The 25,642-nt window shown below is 40.2% G+C and overlaps 1 protein-coding gene across 4 annotated transcripts in view; it reads left to right on the plus strand.

The window, feature by feature from the left end:
* Nucleotides 1-25,642, plus strand: part of ADAMTSL3 (ADAMTS like 3) — a 406,539-nt gene that overhangs the window by 294,386 nt on the left and 86,511 nt on the right. For all 4 annotated transcript variants that reach the window (XM_053593613.1, XM_053593612.1, XM_053593614.1 and 1 more), the window contains exons 18-20: nucleotides 4,451-4,643; nucleotides 4,746-4,925; nucleotides 16,888-17,041. In XM_053593613.1, the coding sequence (XP_053449588.1) occupies nucleotides 4,451-4,643; nucleotides 4,746-4,925; nucleotides 16,888-17,041 (527 nt within the window). The remainder of the gene's footprint in view (nucleotides 1-4,450; nucleotides 4,644-4,745; nucleotides 4,926-16,887; nucleotides 17,042-25,642) is intronic.

Raw genomic sequence — 25,642 nt, forward strand, 5'->3', positions numbered from 1 at the left:
GTTTGTTTTGTATGGGAGAATGTCTTTACCCTTGTGTCTTTGTTTAACTGTAATTGCTGTTTTTTGGAACTGAGAGGAACTCAATTAGCATCTTCCTTTACACTCCTGCTCTCTCCCCCACCCACCACCACCACCACCACCACTTGCTTTTATGGACACAGTTATTCAGATTAAGAACATTTTTATTATGAATATCTGTTGATATTTAGCAAATGTTCTTCTATCTCTATTGAAATGACTGCATGATTTTCCTTCTAGATTTTGCTATGCCATGCACACTGATTGGTTTCCACAGTTAAACTAATTTTTAAACTCAGGTTGGTCACCATATAATATTCTTTTTCAACTCCTTATCTGATTGCCCGTATTTTGTTTAGATTTTTATATTTGTAATTATGAGAGACATTGGCCTAGAGGCAGTGGGATGTTTTCCCTTTGCTAGTATTTTCTGGAGAGTTTATGTAAGATCGGAATTATTTATACTTTAAATGTTTGGTACAGTTTCACCAAGGAAGCCATCTGAGATTGGAATTTATCTTTTTAATATTTTAAATTACAAATTTGATTTAATAGCTAGAGGACTATTCAGATTTCTCTCCATTGGTGTGTTAGTTTTGATAAGTTGGTTTTTGTGGAATTTTTTTCAGTCTATATAAAATTTCAAATTAATTGACATGTTTTTCATTATACACTTATTATATTCTTGTTTTTTTTTTTGAGACAGAGTCTCATTTTGTCACCCTTGGTAGAGTACTGAGGCATCATAGCTCATAGCAACCTCAAACTCTTGGGCTCAAGCTATTCTCTTGCTTCAGCCTCCCAGGTAGCTGGGACTACAGGCGCCCATTACAATGCCTGGCTATTTTTAGAGATGAGATCTGGCTTTTGCTCAGGCTGGTCTCAAACCTGTGAGCTAAGTCAATCCACCCTACTCGGCCTCCCAGAGTGCTGGGATTACAAGCATGAGCCACCATGCCTGGCCTATATATTCATTATTTTTAACGTCTTTAAGATTCCCTCTTAAATTCCTGATACTGATATTTTGTGCCTTCTTTCTTTTTTTCTTATACTTCATCAATACTTTATCAGTTTTATGAGCCTTTTGAAAAAATAACTTTTTGTTTTGATTTTTAGTTCATGTATTCCATTTTCATCTTTACTGTTTACTTTCTTCTTTCTTTGGGTTTAGTTGCCACTCTTTAACCTCTTAAAATAGATATTTAGATTATTATTGTCAGCCTTTATTTCTTTATAATATATGCATTTAAGTTTATTTTCTTCTAATCATTGTTTGAGCTACATACCACAAAGTTTGGCATTTGATTTTTTATTAACATATATTTAAAAATATTTATTATTTTTAAACTCAGGTTGGTCACAATATATTTAGTATTAAAATATTAAAATAAAATTTAAAAATAAATACTATTTAATTTCCATTGTCATTTCTTCTTTGATCCTTGAGTAATTTAGAATATTTATTATTATTATTATTTTAATTAAATCATAGCTGTGTACATCAGTCTGCAATCATGGGCCCCCGTACACTGGTTTGATAGACCATTTGACACATTTTCATCACACTGGTTAACATAGCTTCCTGGCATTTTCTTAGTTATTGTGTTAAGACATTTACATTCTACAGTTACTAAGTTTCACATATACCCTTGTAAGATGCACCGCAGGTGTGATCCCACCAATTGCCCTCCCTCCGCCCTCCTCCCCTCTCCCAGTTCCTTGAGTTATTTAGAATATTATTGCATGCTTTCTAAATATTTGGGGAATATCTAATTTAGTACCATTATAATCGGAAAACATACCGTATTAGTTAGAAAATACACTGTATTAGAAAACATACTATATTAGCTCAGGGAGCCATAACAAAATACCATAGACTGGGTGGCCCCTCTTGAGGAGTGCAGAGAGAACTTTATTTTCTCACAGGCTGGAAAATGCAAGGTCATCATGCAGCATGTTCCGTTCCCTCTCTTGTGAAGGCTCCCTTTCTGGCTTTAGTGGAGAGAGAATAATCTCTCTGTTGTCTGGAATGGAATATACCACAGCTTATCAATCCATTCATGGGTTGAAGGGCACTTGGGTTGATGGGCACTTGGGTACAATCTTGGTGATTGTGAATAAGCTGCAATAAACATTCTAGTGCAAATATCCTTATGGTAAAATGGTGTTTTTTCTTCTTTTGTGTAGATACCTACTAATGGGATTATAGGGTCAAATGGAAGGTCAACTTTTAGCTTTTTTATGTTTCTTTTCACAGAGGTTGTATTAGTTTGCAGTCACACCAACAGTGCAAAAACTTACCCTTCTCTCCACATCCATGCCAGCATCTGTAGCTTTGAGGCTTTGTGATGTGGGCCATTCTCACTGGGGTTAGGTGATATCTCAGAGTAGTTTTGATTTGCATTTCTCTGATGACTAGAGACAATGAGCATTTTTCACATTTGCTGGCTATTCTTCTGTCTTCTTCAGAGAAGTTTCAGTTCACATTGCTCTTTTCTTGTTGATTAGTTTGAATTCTCTGTAGAGTCTAGTTATCAGCCCTCAGTCAGATTCAGAGCATGCAGAATCTTCTCCCATTCTGAAGGCTGTCTGTTTGCTTTATTTGTTGAGTCCTTAGCTGTGCAGAAGTATTTTAACTTGATCATATCCCATTTATTTATTTTTGATGTTGCTGCACTTGCCAAAGGGGTCTTCTTTATGCTTTCAGTTTACTCTCCATACTTGTCTGATTGTTATGTCTTCATTGTGAAATGTCCCTTCATAAATAAAGATTTTACTCTTTTTGTCCTATTATATTTGTCTTAAATTCAATTTTTTAACTTTTCATTTTTCCCTTATTTATACAAGTAAGATATGTTTATTACAGAAAAATAGAAATGAGAAAAAATCGAGAATCACCTTTAGGTAAACACTAATTTTTTCAGAGAACTAACTTATTTTTTTGGTGATGAATACTTAACATAATAAAAATCAGGAACAAAAAATCAAGACAAAAGAAAATAGGCCCTGCAATCCCAGCATTTTCGGAGGTTAGGGAAGGAGGATCACTTGAGATCAGAAGTTTGAGACCAGCCTGAACAAGAGCAAGACCTTGTCTCTACTAAAAATAGAAAAACTATCCAGGCATGGTAGCATGTGTCTGCAATTCCAGCTACTCAGAAGGCTGAAGCAGGAGGATTATTTGAGCCCAGGAGTTTGGCAGTGCAGTGAGCTGTAAAGTTGTCAAAACACTACTAGTTGTGGCTATAGAGCTAGACTCTGTCCCAAAAACAAACACACAAAAAGAATAAAGAAAATAAAAATACTAGCACTTAGAGATCATCACCATTAATATTTTGATATATAATTATCCAGACTTTTTTCTTCATGTATTGATAAATGCATGAAAAGCAGAATTATACTGTGCGAACTATTTTATGACCTGTTTTTCTTTTCTAATAAAAATATATCATGAATGCATTTCTGTGTTAATAACTGTGCATCTACTTTATTATTTTAATGGTACTGACATTGTTCTGTGTGAATGGATAATTATTTTCCTTTTTATTGTTAAACATTTAGATGATCTCCTTCCATTTTGTAAAATTTAATTTAATTTTTTTGCTATTACAAATTACCCTGGAGAGCATCATCCTTGATGCACATTTTAAGCATTTTTAAATGGTTTCCTCATGATATATTGCCACAGTAACTAGTTAAGAATTCATGTCTGCTAATTAACTATTGTGTATAATTTTTTACCCATCAGATGGCAGAGACTTTTTACAGTGATAGTCTCGAGTTTTGTTATGCATATAGGAAACTAGGCACCCTCAAACGCTTCTGTGAGTGTGTAAATTGGGAGAATCTTCCTTGAAGGCAACTTGGAAATATGTATTGAAAGCAGCTACTCTGGTTTTTCATTTTTACAGATGTTTCATGAGAAAACCTGATTTTTCCAAGATCTTATTGGAAAGGAATCACATTATATTTATGTTATAAATCCAATCCTAACATAAAAGAATTTTCTCAGGGATATTCCAAATAAGGAAGCCAGGTGCCCTGAAGATTTCCTGAAGTGTACTTTTAAGCATTTAAAATTTCTTTTGACACTTGTATAAATCATCATTGCCTTGGAATTCTATTCAAAACAAAACCCAAGATTTTATTTTTGATGTATGGTGGTGGGACAGGGTGGGAACAAATCTGTTTCTTTTTACTCTGGACCTTCCCAATGGGTAAGATCTTTAAACACTTTCCTGATATTTCTTGCCTTTAAATACCGTATTTCTGTGTCTTAATCACACATATTGGTGGAGATTCCATGACTGTAGAATCTGCACACAGGGTGCGAAATCAGGAAGTCCAGAGGAGGACGTGACATTTTCATGCTCTGATGGTCACATGATATCTCATTGGGTAGTTGATCCTGTCTTGCTTATTTTTCATACAGGTGGCACCTGGGTTCCTGGGGGGCCTGCTCAGCAACCTGTGGTGTTGGAATTCAGACCCGGGACGTGTATTGCCTATACCCGGGGGAGTCCCCTGCCCCTTCTGAGGAGTGCAGAGATGAAAAGCCCCATGCCTTACAAGCATGCAATCAGTTTGACTGCCCCCCCAGCTGGCATATTGAAGAATGGCAGCAGGTAGGCAGACCAGCCACAACGTGGCCCCTGCTCTGGTGCAAGGAGCCCTGCAAGGCACCAAAGTGCGCCAAGCCCAGGGCCTAATCCCTCTTGTCTTCTTAGTGTTCCAGGACATGTGGTGGAGGAACTCAGAATCGAAGAGTCACCTGTCGGCAGCTGCTAACAGATGGCAGCTTTTTGAATCTCTTGGATGAATTGTGCCAGGGACCCAAAGCGTCAGTCCACAAGTCCTGTGCCAGGACAGACTGTCCCCCACACTGGGCTGTGGGAGACTGGTCAGAGGTAAGAGTCAAGCTCACCTTCACAGTCCCTTCTTTTCTGCCCCTCTTTTGTTTCAGCCTTTAAATATTTCCTCCACAAGATCAGGTTGGGAATACTGTGAGATGAGGAGGGCTCCTCAGGTGCCAAATTTAAGGAGCTGCTCACTTACTGGGTCCACATACAATGGCCCATGTTCAGTTTTTACTCACTATTGTTTATACTGTTCTCATCATCTTTCTCCCAAATACCTCCAAAATCACAGTCTCCCAGGATAAGCTCACAGTCTGTTTGGTTCCCTCACTCCTGTGTCTCCTTATATGGACTCATTCATTATGCCCTGGCTGAACACTTTCCAGACCTGGTCTCCCTTTGCCTTGACTCAGTCTAGTGATGACGCTTTGTTTTCCAGGTGGGGAAATTGAGCCCCAGTAGCAGAAGTAAGTTGCCTAAGCTCCCACAGCTGGCAAAGTGGGAGCGGAACCCACCCCTTCTGACAGCATTCAAGGGCTTTTCTGTTGTGGTGCCTCTCCCCTGCCTCTGTGTCGCTCTCTCACCTCCAGACTACATGGCATCCCATGGTATTCCCATTACTGAGTCTGTCAAATAATCTGCTTGCTCAGAATATTATTAGGCCTTACTGCCTACAGAATCCATGAATGGGCCACCCTATTCACAAGGTTCTGAGACCTCCACTGGATGTTTGAGACCATGGTTGGTACCAAACCCTGTATATGCTATGCTTTTGATCTGATAACCAAGGAGACTACTAAGTGACTAATAGGCCAGTGGTACAGACAGCGTGGAAATGCAGGATGTCCCAGGCGGGACAGAGTGTGAGATCACATCACACTACTAGAACAACGTGTACTTTAAAACTTATAAATTGTTTGTTTCTGGAATTTTCCATTGACTATTTTCAAATCATAGTTGACTGTAGTTAAATGAAACTACCAAAAAAACATGAATAAGAAGGAACCGGTGTGTAAGTAGCTGGCAGGGCCTTTCTTGACCGGATGGAGCTCTCATTCCAGCCCTGTGCTCCAGCTGTGCTGGGTGCCTCTCATTTGCAGGCTGAGAATGCAAAACGAATTGTGAAGCAGAGACTTGAGGTCTCTGATCAGTTTTGTTATCTGTGTCTTGTAACCTCTAGTTGCTGCCACCAGGGTGGAACTTCTGGGAGCAAAGAGCCAAGCACGACGTCACAAATAACCTCGAGAAATAAGACAGGACAGTAACTGAGATGCAACACTACAAGCCAGCTGTCCTTGTTCAATATACCTGACTGTTCAGGGCACAGTGTCCCTGTTCCCCGCACTCCACTGACTGATGTGGTTTGATTATTTGCCATAACAATCAAGTTCAACCCAGGCATGGCCCGAGTAGGAGGTGAAAGTAAGCAGCAGCTAAGCACAGAATGGCGTTATGGAAGCACAGTGGCTTCGCACAGGCTAATGTAAGACAATGAGAAATTTTATTATGAACAAAGCGAAAGATTAGAGCACCTCCAGAGAGTGGGAAGTAGGTCCTTCTCCCTAATGAGAAGAGAGAGACAGACGCAGGGCAGCGTGGAGGTATAAATGTCCTCTTTCCTCCCATCTCTCTGTGTCTTCAGGCACCTTTGTCCTTCTCTTTTGCTCACTGACTACCTAGGTACCTCAGAGTGACATTGTTTGGGGGAGAATTGCTGAGTGCTGACCTGACTGTTGGTCCTGCCAATACTTGGGATATTTGAGGTGTGTGGTGCTCACTCTACATCCAAATATGGAAACTGTGTCCTGCGTCCTGCTCCATCAGCTGAGTGGCGGTGTCCCGTATGTGTCTATGGCCCTGCAGACCTCTTCTTCAGCAGGTCATCTGCGCTTTCCTGCCACCTACCCCCCACATAAGCCCCTTTCTTTGTCCCTCCTCACTAACCTCTCTGAGCACCCATTTTTCTTTCTCTAAATGCAGTGGTTCTTGTGAGGTAACATGAGATATTTGATATAGAAACATCTAGCAGAATATCCCTTGCCATTCTCTTGAAGAAAAGTCCACATTTCAAGCTTGGGCTAAATTAATAGTATTCCTAAACATATACCTGTTCACCAGGGTGGGATTTTTCCTGTTTTAACTTTCCAGATCAGTTAAGTGCTAATATTTTACAACTGTCTTAACTGTATCTACATCCAAGACACTGAAGGTCTATGTAAATGTTACCCTAAACACTCAGAAAGTCCCTAAGAAAAAAAATAAACCCATCTCCCCAGGGCCTGCAGAGCAGGAGTTACCCCGGGATGCCCTGCTCCCTTGTCCAACTCAAAGGGGTCTGGAGGCAGTTCCAGTGGCCAAGACTCCCACCAGCGAGCTGCCATTCTGTAGGTTGGTGATGCAAAGGATGGGAGAACTGTATCTTCCTGTAGTCTGGTCCTGAAGGAGGCACGTGCTCCAGGTGAGGCAACCCCCCATGCTAGGGTAGGGAGGACAAGTCCAAGTCTACCAGGGCAGCTTTATGTGCAGAGTTGGTTTGCTTTATTTCCTTCTCACTAATGCTTGGAACAACAGAGGCCCCAAGGAAGAATTCCTCTGAGACTGAGTTACTCGGGGATCTAAAGTATTAGAGAGGAGCATGCCTGGGTAGGCTAGTGGGGAGGCAGTGTTTACCCCACTCACCCAGCTGAGCCCCCAGAGTGAGGTCTTAGCACGCCTGTTATCAGAGAAGGTGAAGGGTCCAGCTACTGTCTCCAAAGATTACAGATAGCCCTGCAGAGATCGAAGGGCCACGTTTTTGTGGAGAAAACTCTTGGCACTGTGAATGCTTCATCTCCTTCACACTTAGTGTGGCCCAGGGACTAGTCAAATGGACTTCACTCCTGAGAACTTGCAAGAAATGAGGAATCTCAAGTCCCACCGAGACCCAAGGAACCAGAGCCTGCATTTCAGCAAGATCCCCGGGTGTTGCCACGCATGTAACAGCCTGTGAAGTGTTTTCTCCTCCTGTCCTCATTGCTTGGGTTGCTTAGCCCTTAAACATGTCCAGGGCAGGAACGGCTTTGAATAGTGACTTCCTGGAGCAAGGGCTGCCCTGACCCAAGGGGAAGAGGCAAGGAAAGGGAAGGACGAGGAGTGAGTGGCTTGAGGAGAGACCTGGCACTGCATTTCTGGATCCAACCAGGGACCTCCGGCTCTGGGTCATCCCAGTCTGCTTCTCTCTTTCCTTCTTTCCTCTGAGAACAATCAGGCCTTCACAGTTTGTCCTGTCTTGTGAAACAAACTCTTATCACTGGCCTTCTCAGACTGGAGACTAGTGGTGACATCATCACTCTTTCCCCATCCTTTCTCTCAGCAAATGACTGAACTTATAGCTGGCAGTTATGTGACTAAAGGAACGTTATTGCTATGTTTGCACAGGCTTTCCTTGGTGTCTTTGCTCTTCTTGTGGCTCTAAAGTCCTGCCTCCAGTTCTGAGCTTCCATGCCCTCAAGGCATCCAAAATTTCCCGCCTTTGACTCACGATGACCTTAGTTTTTCCTATATTTCAGTGGGCAGCTACTTCCTGAGCATCCACGTGATCTTCCCACCTGGTTCACAGTGTCCTTGAGGCCTGTGGCCATGACATTTTGGACAGGTCTTTGGGCCCCAGAGAGCCCTAAGCCAATAAAGACTCTTTCTCAAGAGTCTTTGCAAAGTCAGGGAGAATTCGAAGTTGTGTTAAATTGTTGGTCATTAGGAAAGTTCAGGCCCTCTATTACAGGATAGGTAAATCATTCACAAGAGGGCTTTTGCTGAGAAAAAGAAGAGAAGGAAAAAAGGGGGAGGTTACCCAGGTAAGCTAGTGTGGACCTGAGGCTGTCAGTGTCAGTCACCTAGGCAACCATTCATTAGGGCACAGAGGAAGCTATGCATACTTCAAGAGTTCAGCCCAAGCTCAGTCAAGACTCCCTGTGCTCCCAGCCAAGACCACGGCTCTGGGAAGCCCCTGTCTGGGAGGAAGAGCAGGTGGGCTCATGCACAGAAGTTGGCAGAGTCAGAGTCATCCTGTGACACTGAAAGCCCATGTTCAGACTTGAGTCCAGCCCAACACACACTTTGCTACGCAGCAGTTTGGGTTTCCTAGTAGATTCAGCTTTCCTCCTGTTAGTTGACATTTCTTCTCATCTCAGAGTTGCTTTGTTTTGGCAGAGACTCTGACACCAAATTGCTACCCTTCCCAAAAGCATCTTGCCAAACCAGTCCCTCTGCCATGGGACGGCTCATTGGGTGGAAGCCATCCGTTCATCGAACCTGGCCACTAACCCTGGACATAGAAAGGCTGAGGAGCTGTGCCAGAATTTCCCTTCTCACCGAGCCAGGTCCTGGCCTGCAGCTGGAATGGTCCGCCCAATCCTGGCTTCATTCATGACATGTCTGAGCTTTGTCCATTCATTGGGCTTGCTAGTTTCCTGAGGTTCCTTAGGTCAGGACCAAACCTCAGGCAGGAAGGAGCCTTCAGTTCTTACATAGTTTTTCAAGTTGTGAGAAAGGACTTTGACTCATATAAGGCAGTCTTCCCGAATGGTGGGTTTCTGTCATCCACTTACCCCTTGCAGCCTGTGACCTACCTTTTGATTGAAATCCAGTATCTTCCATTATTTTATTTTGTATACTTCGGTAGAGCATTTGATCATTTTGTCTACCTTTGTCTTTCTCCTTCATGGTATTTCTTGGTATGTTAATTTTTTCTGCTTACCTGTCTGCATCTTTCCTGTTGGCTTTTCTTCTTCCAAATCTCAAAAACAAACAAACAAACAAAAGAAAAACCCATGTTTTATTCTTTGATTTCCACTGCTACACTCTTCCTCTATAGTTCATTCTGCATCCTGGCCTCTTCTCTGACTCCTACAGTTATTCTCTGTCTCCGGGCAGTCTCTGGCCTTCTGTCCAGTTCCACGTCTCCGGATGTCTGTACAGGATATAATCTCATCATGGGGAAGCATGGGGACAACCTTTCCACCCCACCCTAACCAGTTTCCCCATCACTTTCTATCCCCAACCACCTTTCCAACACCTGCAAACATCTTTGACGTCTTTACCTGTTGTACTTGGTTACCCAATCTTGCCCATTCTTGAACTATAGATCCACATGCTAAGTAAAATGAACAGATCTCTATAAATGAGAAACTTTTTGCAGAACAGTTCAAGATATGTCCAGAACACATGGCTATTTAGATATGGCATTCTATTTTTCAGTAGACTTATTAATTATGACTCATGGAAGCTCATGAAAACAGCAGTGTGATGGAGCCAGTTCACACTGGCTTGTGAGACTCAGTTGTGATCTCTCTTCCATGCTTGCCCTCAGTAACATCAGATTGATAATGTGAAACCTGCCTTGATGGGAGTATTTAAACCACAGACGCTGGTGAAGCAAAAGCCTGTGTGAAACTCTTACCGACACACAAGTGCATGAAAGGGACACACACAACACACACACGTACACACACACACACATTCTATCTTATTGATGAACAACAGTTTCAACTTACCGATAATACTTAGGATGAAAATTCCTTCAAGAAATTCCAGTCTCTGGACTCTTTTATACAAAGTCCAAGAAACTTGTTTGGGCTTAAGACTTTTTTTTTTTTTATCATTATCTTCATAATTGTTGTTTGGTGGGACTAGGGCACCCCTGAACCCTGGGTGAGGATCTGCCCATGGATGTGTTCTTTGCTGCTGATTTACAGTCTAATCCAACTGCATTAACTCTTCATTGAGATATTCCTTCTATGAATCAAAGAATTGTCCAGCTCTCATGGTTTATTATAAAGCCTTTCTTTTACTCTTTTTTATTCTGTGGTATTAATTATAAGTCTCTTATTACTAGTTACCATGAGGATAACTGCTCTTCTATTTGAATAATAGTGACCTTTCAGACTGAATCTGAGAGTTCACTCTTCTATTTTGGCCCATTCAGAATATGCCCATTGGATTCAAGTTCATGCAGTTCTGTCTGTTCCAGTTACTTTAAATCATACACCTGCACACACACACACGCAACCTGAACACACCTTATTTTTCTGGCTAGATTGTAGCTTCCAGAGGGAAAGGATCATTTCTGCACACGTTCATACCCAGCTTGGTGCTTGGGAACATAAATTGGCTGAAATAGAGACTTATGTAACCTTCTTGTATTTCAGTGTCCCTATTCAGCATTTTAAATATAAGCCTACAAGCTACCAGTCGTTTAATGAACATTTACTACATAGCTTTGCTATGTTGATTACCACGGGCACCAGGAGTCAGAGACAACCCAGGATACATACAGTCTTCAGTGAGTCACAGTTAGTGAGGCAGACAGGTGAAATAATGGTTATAGTCATATAAAAAAGCCCACTGAAGGTGCCCTGTATACAGAACTATGTGAAAACTGGAGAGAAATGTGTAAGTCTCCCTGAATCCAAGGAAAGTGTTGTAGAACATGTAACTTTAGAGTTGGGTCCTAAGAAATGAGTGAAAACTACGTGCACATGGGACAGAAGGGTATTCTAGGTGGGGACAAGGATATACACAAAGAAACAGATTTGTGAGAGTCTGTCATTCTTACGTGGCTGGAGAATGGGACACATTGAGGAAGTAGTGGGAGGAGGGATGAAAAGGAGAGGCTGCAGCCAGATGGTGAAGCACTTTGGGTGTTTGGAATTATCCCCTCAGTCACTGAGGGCATGATGGAAGGTGCTTAAATAGAGAAGTAAATGCAGGGTTTTAGACCTATAATTCTGGCTGCAACGTGGATAATGTAATGGAGAAAGAAGGAGCTGGAACTTGAGAGACCACATTAGATGGTTGTTGAATAAAACCAATGAAAGATAATGAAACAGTTGGAATAGAGAATGAGAGATAGTTTTGAAAGATATTTAGGAAATGTAACATACATATTTGGTAACCGAGTTGATAGGAAATGAGTGAAAGGGAGAAATGTTCCAGATTTCTATCCTGGGAAGCCAATGGATGAGATGACATTAATTTTACAATTAGAGAAGGAGAATCATATTTAGAAAGTGATATGAAAGGAAGGGGAAATGGGCTTACTTTTGAAATACATGTATTTTAAAGAGTCTATAAAAGTATTGATAGAGCGTTATAGCTCAGAGGGGATCTGCATTGTAGTCACAATTGTGGGAATTATCCACACGTGAGGGGTGGTGGAAGCCCCGGAGGATGACCAGCATGTATCTAAAAGCACACTGCAACAGGAATCCTTTTAAAATGAAGCAGAATCACAGTGGGAGCCTACTTGCTTAATATCCCCAAATCTTTCATTAAAAAACAAAAAAAACCCAGAGCAATTAGAATTGCCAAAGGAAAAAAAAATAGATAATTTTAACAGAAGTTATGCAACTAGGTAAGACCGAACCATGCATAATACCAGACATTGTAGAAAAACTGCAAATTTAGCAGCTAGGCAGAGAGAAAAAAGAAAAAGAACAAGCCCAAGAGTCATGGACACAGAAATCCATAATAAATACATGACAAGGAAATAATCGTACTCTGGATAGAACCCTCAGAAATAGATCTGAGTCCAGTCAGTGACACGGAAAGAAGACTCCAGGTCCCAGAGGGTGACTGAATGCAAGAAAGGTCACCCAGACCCACTCATGGCCTTCAGAAGACCAGAGAGTACTGGAGACGTTGTCAGAACTGAATCCACATCGAAAGGAACACTAAGAGCAAAGGGGAGAGAATTTTCAGATCCTTGGGAGTCACGGAGTCCAGAAAACAAAAGTCTCAGAACTGTGGCCAAATTGTCGAATACTTCTTTTCAATGCCAGAGGAGGGGGCTGTGAACAGTGAAGATAACTACCCTAAAAACTCCCACCCTCTTTCATAAAAGCACAGAAAATAGACTATTTCATTTAAATAGGAGCATCAGCCAACCTTCTACAAAGACTTTGTAAGATAGAAGTTATCAATAGCATACCAAAATAATGAAAAGTTGTCCTCCAAGCAGACAAAAATATGACAGTATGTATTATAAAGTGAACTAAGAGAAACTAAGAAAACTATAGATACAAATCAGAAATAGAAAATTCAAGAAATGAGATGGATAAAGGGTGTGAAATGATAGCTGACAGGGTTCAAGAAAGAATTAGAAAAATAAGAATTAGAATTAGAAAAATTCTTTTTTTCAGAATGTATACTAAACTAAAAGGAATCCAAGAATGACTAGTCACAGTGTAATGAGGAAAATTTTAAAAAGGAGAGAAATGAAAAGAATCAAAAAGAAATAAATATTTAAGTGAAAATGATATTCATAAACAACATGGTAAGGAAACCCAGCATATACAGGGTCCCAGGAACAGAAAACCTACAAGACAGTATAACAGAACAAAAGTGTAAATACATGACTCAATGGCCAGACTGAAAGAACACTCTGTACAACTGGGAAAACTGGCCCAGAATGGTCCATATCAAGACATATTGTACTAAAACTACTGTCTTTTAAACGATATAAAGAAAATTGTGTTTGTGCATCTAGGCAAAACGATCAACTCAATTAGTGAAAGAAAATCAAACCAACATCAGACTTCTCAACAATACCACTTCATACTAAAAAACAGTAGAGCAATATATCTAAAATACCAAAGGAAAAACAACATGAGCTAAACATTTAGATTTTGTTTTTTTTTAAAGACAGGGTTGTGCTTCGTGTCTCAGGCTGGAGTACAGTGGTGTGAGCACAGCCTGAACTCCTGGGCTCATGTGATCCTTCCACACCAGCCTCTGGAGTAGCTGGGACTACAGGTGTTCCTCACCATGCCCAGCTAATTTTTCTTATTTATTTGTAGAAACAGGATCCCCCTATGTTGCTGAGGCTGGTCTCAAAGTTCTATCCTCAAGCCGTCTTCCCACCTAAGCTTCCCAAAGCACTGGGATTATAGGCATAAGCCAAAGGGCCCAACTAAGCCAGAGACATTCTATATCCTACCAAACTGAAGGCCACACACAGATAGTTCCATATCTGCAGAAGTTCAGAGTATATTGTTCCCACGAGTTCTTCCTAAGCAATCTACCTTAGGAAAAGCTTTGCATATGGTTACTGCTTTGTGAATGATAATTAATGGCACTCATTATGCCATCTCTCCTCCTGTGAATTATGAACATTCTCAAATGGCATGCTTACTTTAACTCATCAGACAAAGTCAGTCACATAAGACCACCATCCAGAAAAGGGGTTTACAAATCATCCTACCAATGGCGGGGAAAAGTCAAATATGCATCATTAGAAATGTCTCATGAGTAGTGACTGGCAGTTATTTAACCACACGCTTGCATGAATAACGATGACTCACACGGTAGTTTAATAAAAAGTTGACATTGATTTTTATGTGGGAAACTCCTAAATGATGACTTGACTTGTTGAGAAACTAATAATTTGGTAAGCGGTAATTTAAAAATATTTGTTCAAAAGCTCATAGAAACAGTTTCTCTATACTGAAAAATAATCATCATTAGGGCTTTCTGTCAAAAGATAACCATAATGGCATTTTTTAAAAAGTTCCATTTCCCTCCTTTGAAACCCAACAAAAAACCCACAAAGAGAATGAAAGAGACGGAACACTCTGCCTTCAATGCACAATGAAATGGCTACAATCCCAGACTATAAATTATGGAACACACTTGCCAAAGACCATAAAATCTGGGCCCAAATGAGAAGGCGGGCCGAGAGCTGACACATACTTCCTCTGGTGCCGCGCAGGACGCAGCTTTCCCTTGGAGTAGGTGTAGCAGTCCAGAAAGGCCTATTTAGCAGTTTTCGATTACAGAGACTAGATGGGGGACATGAGCTGCCCTCCACAACGCTGAGAACATCCCTGCAGAACCATGGATGGAGACAGAGCTGAGGAAGCCATCATAATTTTATGCCTCCTGGCCAAGGATGGGGGCCAGAGCTGAAGAGGTGGGAAGGGAGGGGTGGGGGGAGGGTCAGCAAATGCTGAATGGTGTTGCAGAAATCTAGTTGTGTAAGAGGCTCTTTTCTCAGTCACATTAACCATTCAGATGCCAAAATCTGAAGAAGGATGCTGGTAAAGAAACTAAGAGATTTGGTGAAAGAGAGTTGAAGATAACAGACATGTAAACTTCCCTAGGTTGTTCCCCTAACCCACACACATCCAGCTGTACTCAAAGCACCAGCATTAAATCTGTGCATCAAAACTAGGGGAGAAAATTGAAAAGAAGGCAGGAAGTCTGGGGAAAAGTGCATAAAGCAAGGGTACACGGGCAATATAACAAAGATAGTTCCTAGAGAAAAGTCCCAACAAATAGGCTCCACATTCCCAAAGAATTATCATCATAATGTCTAAGGGTAAGTGGCTTACAACTGAGGTTTGAGCTCAAAGGAAAAAAGATGCAACAACAGAAAGAGATGAACTACAACTGGAACAGGCAGTGGGAAACAGAGGGAAAAAATAAAAGAGCAGATGAAAAAACGGCAGTCACAAAAGTTACATCTAGGCAACAACAACAAAGATGAAGAAAAATAAGAACAGAGGGATAGGGAGCATAGGCTGGAGTCAATCAGATACAGTGATATGGAAAGGAACAAAGATAGGAGACTGGTTTCGGTAGGCAGTGATAGCTATGGAAGTCAAACATAAACATAATTGGTATTTGTTGAGAACAAAACAAATAGATAAGAAAAATATTCAGAGATCGAATCAGGGGAATTAATTTCCTTTAATAAAAGCTTTTTTTCTGTAAGTCATAATGGCACAACCAAGTGCCAAGTAAATATGACCCCCTAAGACAGCTTGTATTGAGTGCTAAACTTCATGGATAAAGAAAAAAATCCACAGGCCTCTATAAACAGAAAAGGCAAACAAACAAGCACCAAAAATGCCTGTCTTCACAGAGGTGTCTAATCCAAGACGACGAAGGAGCAGCTGCCCATACAATCTAAGGAAAGGCAGCAGGACCCTAGAATTTTCTCTTTCCCCCAGTTCCTCTTCATGTAGGGAGGCAGTCGAGAATACCATCCTGATAAGCCCTGCTTGGCAAATCTGCTGGCCTGAGATGAGATGCAAGGATGGTTCAAAACAGAGCATTCAGGAGTGCATGGCTTACAAAAAACAGGTAGATGATGAGTAGTAAATTTATGTAAGTATAGAATTAAGACAAATCAACTAGTAATTGCATCCTAGAACAGAACATAAACATCAAAAATCCTAATATTATCTAAATAATACAGTGAAAACAAATTGGAATTTGTAGAGGAGTGAGGAGGAGGAGAGGTAAGTGTGCTTATTTCCTCATCCTTAGCAGCAACTCCATAGATACTCACAAGTCAAAACATGTAATTAGAAATAACTATCTACATCTCTTACTGGCTTCTTTAATCTTATTTCCTAACTTTAGAGTTTCCTTTTGTGAATTAACCACGGCAAAAAAAAGTCAGATGTTAAGAAACTTTGAATTCAATTTCTTATTTTTCTTTTTCTTTAAATGTTAAACTGAAATTGCACATATATACAAAGGTTATCAAATATTAATGTTATTTCGTATAGCCAGTTTGGGTGATTTACAAAAAAAACACTTTTCTTTTTATCCATTTCTGTTTCTTGGATTCATGGTGATGGGTACACATTTTTTTTTTTAAATAAAAAGCTCAGAATCATCTTACTATATAAATAAATAGCTAACAGATAAATTAGATATGAATTGGAATGCCAAAAAAGAAATCCTGTAACAAGAAATTACTGGAAATTACTACTATGAAAGAAAGGAAGGAGTAAGTAGGGGGAGGGAGGGAGAGACTTAAGGATAAAGAAAGAGTAAAAGGAAGGAGACAGGAAGAGAAACGGTTTCCATAAAAATATGTTCAAGTTTAGGAAATGGCTTTCTTATTGGCACTTTTATACGTAAAATCCCCCCCCCCCCCCGGTCTGGCCATTTGAGACTCTGCTAATGTTGGCTGGGTTTGCCCGCCCACACTCCATTTGACTCTGTTGCACAACTCTCATTACAGTGTTCTGTCAGTTGTGGTGCTGGGATCCAGAGGAGGGAGCAGGTGTGTCAGAGGATGACAGTCAAAGGCCGGCACGTTCCCCTCAGTGAGATGATGTGCAGGGATCTCCCGGGGCTCCCTCTCGAAAGGTCCTGCCAGATGCCTGTGTGCAGGAGTAAGTATGTGATGTCTGTGCTTTAGGAAGATGTGATGCTCCTGTTCCTTTGTCCCATGTCTTTGTTTTGCATACACTAACATATTTCTTTTCTTTTTTTTTTTGTTAGATTTTTTTTTTCTATTGTTGGGGATTCATTGAGGGTACAATAAGCCAGGTTACACTGATTGCAATTGTTAGGTAAAGTCCCTCTTGCAATCATGTCTTTCCCCCATAAAGTGTGACACACACCAAGGCCCCACCCCCCACCCTCCATCCCTCTTTCTGTTTCATCCCCATAACCTTAATTGTCATTAATTGTCCTCATATCAAAATTGAGTACATAGGATTCGTGCTTCTCCATTCTTGTGATGCTTTACTAAGAATAATGTCTTCCACGTCCATCCAGGTTAATACGAAGGATGTAAAGTCTCCATTTTTTTTAATGGCTGAATAGTATTCCATGGTAAACATATACCACAGCTTGTTAATCCATTCCTGGGTTGGTGGGCATTTAGGCTGTTTCCACATTTTGGCGATTGTAAATTGAACTGCAATAAACAGTCTAGTACAAGTGTCCTTATGATAAAAGGATTTTTTTCCTTCTGGGTAGATGCCCAGTAATGGGATTGCAGGATCAAATGGGAGGTCTAGCTTGAGTGCTTTGAGGTTTCTCCATACTTCCTTCCAGAAAGGTTGTACTAGTTTGCAGTCCCACCAGCAGTGTAAAAGTATTCCCTTCTCTCCACATCCATGCCAGCATCTGCAGTTTTGAGATTCTGTGATGTGGGCCATTCTCACTGGGGTTAGATGATATCTCAGGGTTGTTTTGATTTGCATTTCTCTAATATATAGAGATGATGAACATTTTTTCATGTGTTTGTTAGCCATTCATCCGTCGTCTTTAGAGACAGTTCTATTCATGTCTCTTGCCCATTGATATATGGGATTGTTGGCTTTTTTCATGTGGATTAATTTGAGTTCTCTATAGATCCTAGTTATTAAGCTTTTGTCTGATTGAAAATATGCAAATATCCTTTCGCATTGTGTAGGTTGTCTCTTTGCTTTGGTTATTGTCTCCTTAGCTGTACAGAAGCTTTTCAGTTTAATGAAGTCCCATTTGTTTATTTTTGTTGTTGTTGCAATTGCCATGGTAGTCTTCTTCATGAAGTCTTTCCCCAAGCCAATATCTTCCAGTGTTTTTCCTATGCTTTCTTTGAGGATTTTTATTGTTTCATGCCTTAAATTTAAGTCCTAAATCCATCTTGAATCAATTTTTGTGAGTGGGGAAAGGTGTGGGTCCAGTTTCAGTCTTTTACATGTATTGAATAGGGAGTCTTTCCCCCAAGGTATGTTCTTGTTTGGTTTATCAAAGATTAGGTGGTTGTAACATGTTAGTTTCATTTCTTGGTTTTCAATTCAATTCCAAGTGTCTATGTCTCTGTTTTTGTGCCAGTACCATGGTGTCTTGAGCACTATGGCTTTGTAGTACAGACTAAAATCTGGTATGCTGATGCCCCCAGCTTTATTTTTGTTACATAGAACTGCCTTAGCTATACGAGGTTTTTTCCGGTTCCATACAAAATGCAGAATCATTTTTTCCAAATCTTGAAAGTACGATGTTGGTATTTTGATAGGAATGGCATTGAATAGGTAAATTCCTTTGGGAAGTATAGACATTTTAACAATGTTGATTCTTCCCATCTATGAGCATGGTATGTTCTTCCATTTGTTAATATCCTCTGCTATTTCCTTTCTGAGGATTTCATAATTTTCTTTATAGAGGTCCTTCAGCTCCTTTGTTAGGTATATTCCTAGGTATTTCATTTTCTTTGATACTATGGTGAAGGGAGTTGTGTCCTTAATTAGCTTATCATCTTGACTGTTATTGGTGTATACAAAGGCTACTGACTTGTGGACATTGATTTTATATCCTGAAACATTACTGTATTTTTTGATGACTTCTAGGAGTCTTGTGGTTGAGTCTTTGGGGTTCTCTAAGTATAAGATCATGTCGTCAGCAAAAAGGGAGAGTTTGACCTCCTCTGCTCCCATTTGGATTCCCTTTATTTCCTTGTCTTGCCTAATTGTATTGGCTAGAACTTCTAGCACTATGTTGAATAGTAAAGGTGACAGAGGACAACCTTGTCTGGTTCCAGTTCTAAGAGGAAAAGATTTCAGTTTTACTCCATTCAGTAAAATATTGGCTGTGGGTTTGTCAAAGATAGCTTCAATCAGTTTTAGAAATGTGCCACCTATGCCTATACTCTTCAGTGTTCTAATTAGAAAAGGATGCTGGATTTTATCAAATGCTTTTTCTGCATCTATTGAGAGGATCATGTGATCTTTATTTTTGCCTCTGTTAATATGGTGGATAACGTTATGGACTTGCGTATGTTAAACCAGCCTTGCATCCCTGGGATGAAGCCTACTTGATCATGATGAATGACTTTTTTGATGATAAGCTGTAATCTATTGGGTAGGATTTTGTTGAGAATTTTTGCATCTATATTCATGAGTGAGATTGGTCTGAAATTCTCCTTTTTGTTGGGTCTTTTCCTGGTTTTGGTATCAGGGTGATGTTTGCTTCATAGAATGTGTTGGGGAAGATTCCTTCTTCCTCAATTTTTTGGAATAATTTCTGCAGTACAGGAATAAGCTCTTCCTTGAAGGTTTGATAGAATTCTGGAGTGAAGCCATCTGGACCAGGGCATTTTTTGGTTGGAAGATTTTTTATTGTTTCTTTGATCTCAGTGCTTGAAATTGGTCTATTCAGGAGCTCTATTTCTTCCTGGCTGAGTCTAGGGAGAGGGTGTGATTCCAAATATCGATCCATTTCCTTCACATTGTCAATTTTCTGGGCATAGAGTTTCTGGCAGTATTCAGAGATGATCTCTTATATCTCTGTGGGATCAGTTGTTATTTCCCCTTTATCATTTCTGATTGAGGTTACTAGAGATTTTACTTTTGTATTTCTCGTTAGTCTGGCCAATGGTTTATCTATTTTATTTATTTTTTCAAAAAACCAACTCCTTGTTTCATTAATTTTCTGAATGATTCTTTTGTTTTCAATTTCATTGATCTGTGATTTTATTTTTGATATTTCTTTTCTTCTACTGAGTTTAGGCTTAGATTGTTCTTCTTTTTCCAATTCCATAAGATCTCCTGTGAGATTGTCAATGCGCTCTCTTTCTGTTTTTCGAATGTAGGCATCTAAAGTGATGAATTTTCCTCTCAAAACTGCTTTTGCAGTATCCCACAGGTTTTGGTAGCTTGTGTCTTCATTGTTGTTATGCTCAAGGAAGTTAATGATTTCCTGTTTTATTTCTTCCTTCACCCATCTGTTATTCAACAGAAGATTGTTTAATTTCCATGCCTTTGGGTGGGGTCGAGCATTTTTGTTAGAGTTGAGTTCCACCTTTAGTGCCTTATGCTCTGAGAAGATACAAGGTAAAATTTCAATTCTTTTGATTCTGTTGATATTTGTTTTGTGTCCCAGGATATGATCAATTTTGGAGAATGTTCCATGGGGTGATGAGAAGAATGGATATTCTTTATCTTTGGGATGGAGTGTTCTATATGCGTCTATCAAGCACAGTTGTTCTAGGGTCTCATTTAAATCTCTTATATGTTTGTTTAATTTCTCTTTAGAGGATCTGTCCAGCTCTGTAAGAGGAGTGTTAAAGTCCCCTGTTATTATGGCATTATCAGATATCATATTGCTCAGACTGAGTAAGGTCTGTTTCAAGAATCTGGGAGCATTTAAATTGGGTGCATAAATATTTAGAATTGAAATGTCTTCTTGTTGTATTTTTCCCTTGACCAATATAAAGTGACCATCTTTGTCTTTTTTGACTTTAGTTGCTTTAAATCCACATATATCTGAAAATAAGATTGCAACTCCTCTTTTCTTCTGAATTCCATTTGCCTGAAAAATTGTCTTCCAACCCTTGACTCGGAGCTTTAATTTGTCTTTTGAAGCCAGGTGTGTTTCTTGCAGACAGCAAACGGATGGCTTGTGTTTTTTAATCCAGTCAACCAATCTATGTCTCTTCAGTGGGGAATTCAAGCCATTAACATTTATTGAGATAATTGATAAGTGTGGTAGTATTCTATTCGTCTTATTTGGTGAGAGTCCATTGCTTAGTTCAGTGTGGAGGTTAGGTTCTGTCCTTTAATTTCTGAGTTCTTACTTTGCTGCTGATCCATTGTGGTGGTCAGTGTGCAGAACAGGTTGAAGTATTTCCTGTAGAGCTCGTCTTGTTGTGGCGAATTTCCTCAATGTTTGTATATCCGTAAATGATTTGATTTCTCCGTCAATTTTGAAGCTTAGCTTAGCAGGGTACAGAATTCTGGGATGGAAATTGTTCTGTTTAAGTAAATTAAAGGTAGATGACCATTGTCTTCTTGCTTGGAAAGTTTCATTAGAGAAGTCTGCAGTCACTCTGATGGATTTGCCCCTGTAGGTCAACTGGCGCTTACTCCTGGCAGCTTGCAGAATCTTTTCTTTTGTCTTGACTTTGGACAGGTTCATCACAATGTGTCTTGGAGAAGCTCGGTTAGAGTTGAGGTGACCTGGGGTCCGATATCCCTCTGAAAGCAGTGTGTCAGAATCTTTGGTGATATTTGGGAAATTTTCTTTTATAATATTGTCTAGTATGGCTTCCATTCCTCTGGGGCATTCTTCTTCCCCTTCTGGAATTCCTATAACTCGTATGTTGGAACGCTTCATAAAGTCCCATAATTCTGACAGTGAACGTTCTGCTTTCTCTCTCTTCTTTTCTGCCTCTTTTACTATCTGAGTTATCTCAAGAACTTTGTCTTCTACCTCTGAGATTCTTTTCTGCATGGTCTAACCTGTTGCTGATACTTGCCATTGCATCTTTAAGTTCCCTGATTATTTCAGTTCCTTCAGCTCTGCTATATCCTTTTTATATTCTTCATATTGTTCATCTCTTATTTGATTCTGTTTTTGGATTTCCTTTTGGTTATTTTCCACTTTATTAGCAGTTTCCTTCATTGTTTCCATCATTTCTTTCATTGTTTTCAACATGTGTATTCTAAATTCCCTTTCTGTCATTCCTAACATTTCTTTATAGGTGGAATCATCTGCAGTAGCTACCTCATGGTCCCTTGGCGGGGTTGTTCTGGACTGGTTCTTCATGTTGCCTGGAGTTTTCTGCTGATTCTTCCTCATGAGTTATTTATTTTATCTGTTTCCTTGCCCTAATTTTCATTTCACCTCTTGCTCTTTAAGTTCTCGTGCCTGTGGACTAAGGGTTACAGGAGCAGAAATGTGAGAAGGTTGAAGAGCAAAAAAGGGATGAAAGAAAGGAGCACCGAGTGATAAGAAAAACAAAGAAAAATAGAGAAAGGAGAGGGGGTGGGTAAAAGGAATATTGACAAAAAGAAGAGAGGCACAGAAAGAGGGAGACTGAGCAATATAGGTGTACAGTAGGGTACTTTGATACAACCTTAAAAAAAACCCACCTTCTGGGGGTGTCCAGTTGGGTGGTTCCCTTGAGGTCAGCAGCTCTTTGCTAACCTGATCAGACAGAGTTCCCCACCTCCACCATGTTGAGAGGAAAGACAAAAATGCTATAAATCAAACCAAAACAAGCAAACAGAAAACTTTACGGGATTAAATTGGGTGGAAAACCAAATAATAGCGGTAGAAACACTAGTAAAAATGAAGTTCTAATTATTGAAATTGGCAGCAATGGGAAATTATAATTAAACTAGAAAAATTGAGAAAGAAAAAGGATCTGTATGGAAAAGGTTGAACTTAAAAAACAAAACAGCATCAACAACATCAAAATAAACAAAAAAAAAACAACCAAACCAAAAACAAAGCAGTATGTATATGTTATTGAATATTGTCTGAGTAACACGTGGTCTTCTGGGGTATGAGATGTTAATCACAGTTCTGATACGACTGGAGTCTGCTGATTTCTCAAACCCCAGCAGGTAGACACCCTAAATCTCTCTTCAGCCCACTTAAAAGGCACTTTGAACTTGTTCACTTGCTGAGCAGAAACTTTCCCAGGAAAGTGCTTGTCGCTGGAATCACTGCTGAAGTGGCTATCCACTTACCCAGTGTGCCAAAACTGGTCTCCCTCTGCCCCCGAGGGTTAGGGCTGCAAGGCGGCTCAGACCCCGCCCTTAGGCTACTTGGTCGCTGGGTTACCAGCTCCCACCCAATTCTAACTCTGCGACCTTGAGGGCGGAGCTTGCCAGGGCAGATCGCTCACAATGGCTCCCTGTGACCCACAGCCAAACACCACTAGCTCTGTCTGGCTCAGCGGCTCTGACTGGGGCCCTAGACAACGGCCACAGTTCTCCGCACTCCCACTCAGGCTCTCCCCAAGGCAGTTCAACTGAGTGCCAAGTCCAAAGACACCAAAACAGTTCACAGGTAAGGCCTTTCTGTTTTGCAGTCTTGCTGCTACTGAACTTACAGTTGCAGGCGGGTTTAGACGGATTGAACACACGTGACCACTTGCTGGTTTTCCACTGTTTTAGTCCTCCTCTTTGGGTCCAGAAGTTGCTGGCTGATTCTCTGTATCCTCGCAGGGGTGATGATAGGCAAATCCCACCAGCCAGAGATGCCTGGAGTCCTATCTCCCCAGACTCACGGTGCCCAGATGCAAGGAAGCTGTTACTTGGCTGCCATCTTGCTCCGCCTCCCAGTTTGTTCTACACTAACATATTTCTAATCTGCAATTAAAGTGAACCCAGCACAACTCACTGCTGCTTTAAGTAGCAATCAGTAGAATCCAGAAGACTGAGATACAATTCTAAGAATGTATCATAAATCTTTTTTAAAAATATCTGCCCACTTAATAAATGCATCTTTTTTTAAGTATTAAATCATAGCTGTGTACATTAATGTGATCATGGGGCACCATACACTGGTTTTATAGACCTTTTGACACATTTTCATCACACTGCTTAACATAGCCTTCCTGGCATTTTCTTAGTTATTGTGTTAAGACATTTACATTCTACATTTACTAAGTTTCACATATACCCTTGTAAGATGCACCACAGGTGTAATCCCACCAATCACCCTCCCTCCACCCCCCTCCCCCGTCCCCTCCCTTTCCCCCTTCTCCCTATTCTTAGGTTATAACTGGGTTATAGCTTTCATATGAAAGCCATAAATTAGTTTCATAGTAGGTCTGAGTACATTGAATACTTTTTCTTCCATTCTTGAGATACTTTACTAAGAAGAATGTGTTCCAGTTCCATCCATGCAAACATGAAAGAGGTAAAGTCTCCATCTTTATTTAAGGCTGCATAATATTCCATGGTGTACATATACCACAATTGATTAATACATTCATGGATTGATGGACACTAGGACTTTTTCCATGACTTGTCAATTATGAATTGGGCTGTAATAAACATTCTGGTACTAATATCTTTGTTATGATGTGATTTTTGGTCTTCTGGGTATATGCTTAGTAGAGGAATTATAGGATTGAAGGGCAGATCTATTTTTAGATCTCTAAGTGTTCTCCAAACATCTTTCCAATAGGAATGTATTAATTTGCATTTCCACTAGCAGTGTAGAAGTGTTCCCTTTTCTCCACATCCACGCCAACATCTCTGGTCTTGGGATTTTGTGATATGGGCTAATCTTGCAGGAGTTAGATGATACCTCAAAGTAGTTTTGATTTGCATTTCTGTGATGATTAAAGATGATGGGCATTTTTTCATATGTCTGCAGGCTGTGCGCCTGTCTTCTTCAAAGAAGTTTCTCATCAAGTCTCTTGACCAGCTTGTGATGGGAACACTTGTTCTTTTCTTGCTTATACGTTTGAGTTCTCTGTGGATTCTTGTTATTAAACCTTTGTTGGAGACATAATCTGCCAATATCTTCTCCCATTCTGAGGGCTGTCTGCTTGCTTTACTTACTGTGTTCTTCGCTGTGCAGAAGATTTTTAGTTTGATCAGGTCCCAATAGTGTATTTTTGAAGCTGTGTCAATTGCCCAGGGGTCCTCCTCATAAAATACTCGCCCAGACCAATTTCTTCAACAGTTTTCCCTGCACTCTCTTCTAGTATTTTTATAGTTTCATATCTTAAGTTTAAATCTTTAATTCAGTGAGAGTCTATCTCAGTTAATGGTGAAAGGTGTGGGTACAGTTTCAGTCTTCTGCAGCTTGCCAGCCAGTTCACCCAGCACCATTTGTTAAATAGGGAATCTTCTCCCCACTGAGTGTTTTTAATTGGCTTGTCAAAGATCAAATAACGGTAAGTAGCTGGATTCATCTCTTGGTTCTCCATTCTGTTCCAGATATCCACTTCTCTGTTTTTGTGCCAATACCTTGCTGTTTTGATCACTATCAATTTATAGTATAGTCTGAGGTCTGGTATCGTGATTCCTCCTGTTTTGTTTTTATTTCTGAGTAATGTCTTGGCTATTCAAGGTTTTTTCTGATTCCATATAAAACAAAGTATTATTTTTTCAAGATCTTTAAAGTACGACAGTGGAGCTTTAATAGGGATTGCATTAAAATTGTATATTGCTTTGGATAGTATGGACATTTTAACAATGTTGATTCTTCCCAGCCATGAGCATGGTATGTTTTTCCATTTGTTAACATTTTCAGCTATT

This window comes from Nycticebus coucang, chromosome 6 (assembly GCF_027406575.1).
Source record: "Nycticebus coucang isolate mNycCou1 chromosome 6, mNycCou1.pri, whole genome shotgun sequence".
NCBI lineage: Eukaryota > Metazoa > Chordata > Mammalia > Primates > Lorisidae > Nycticebus > Nycticebus coucang.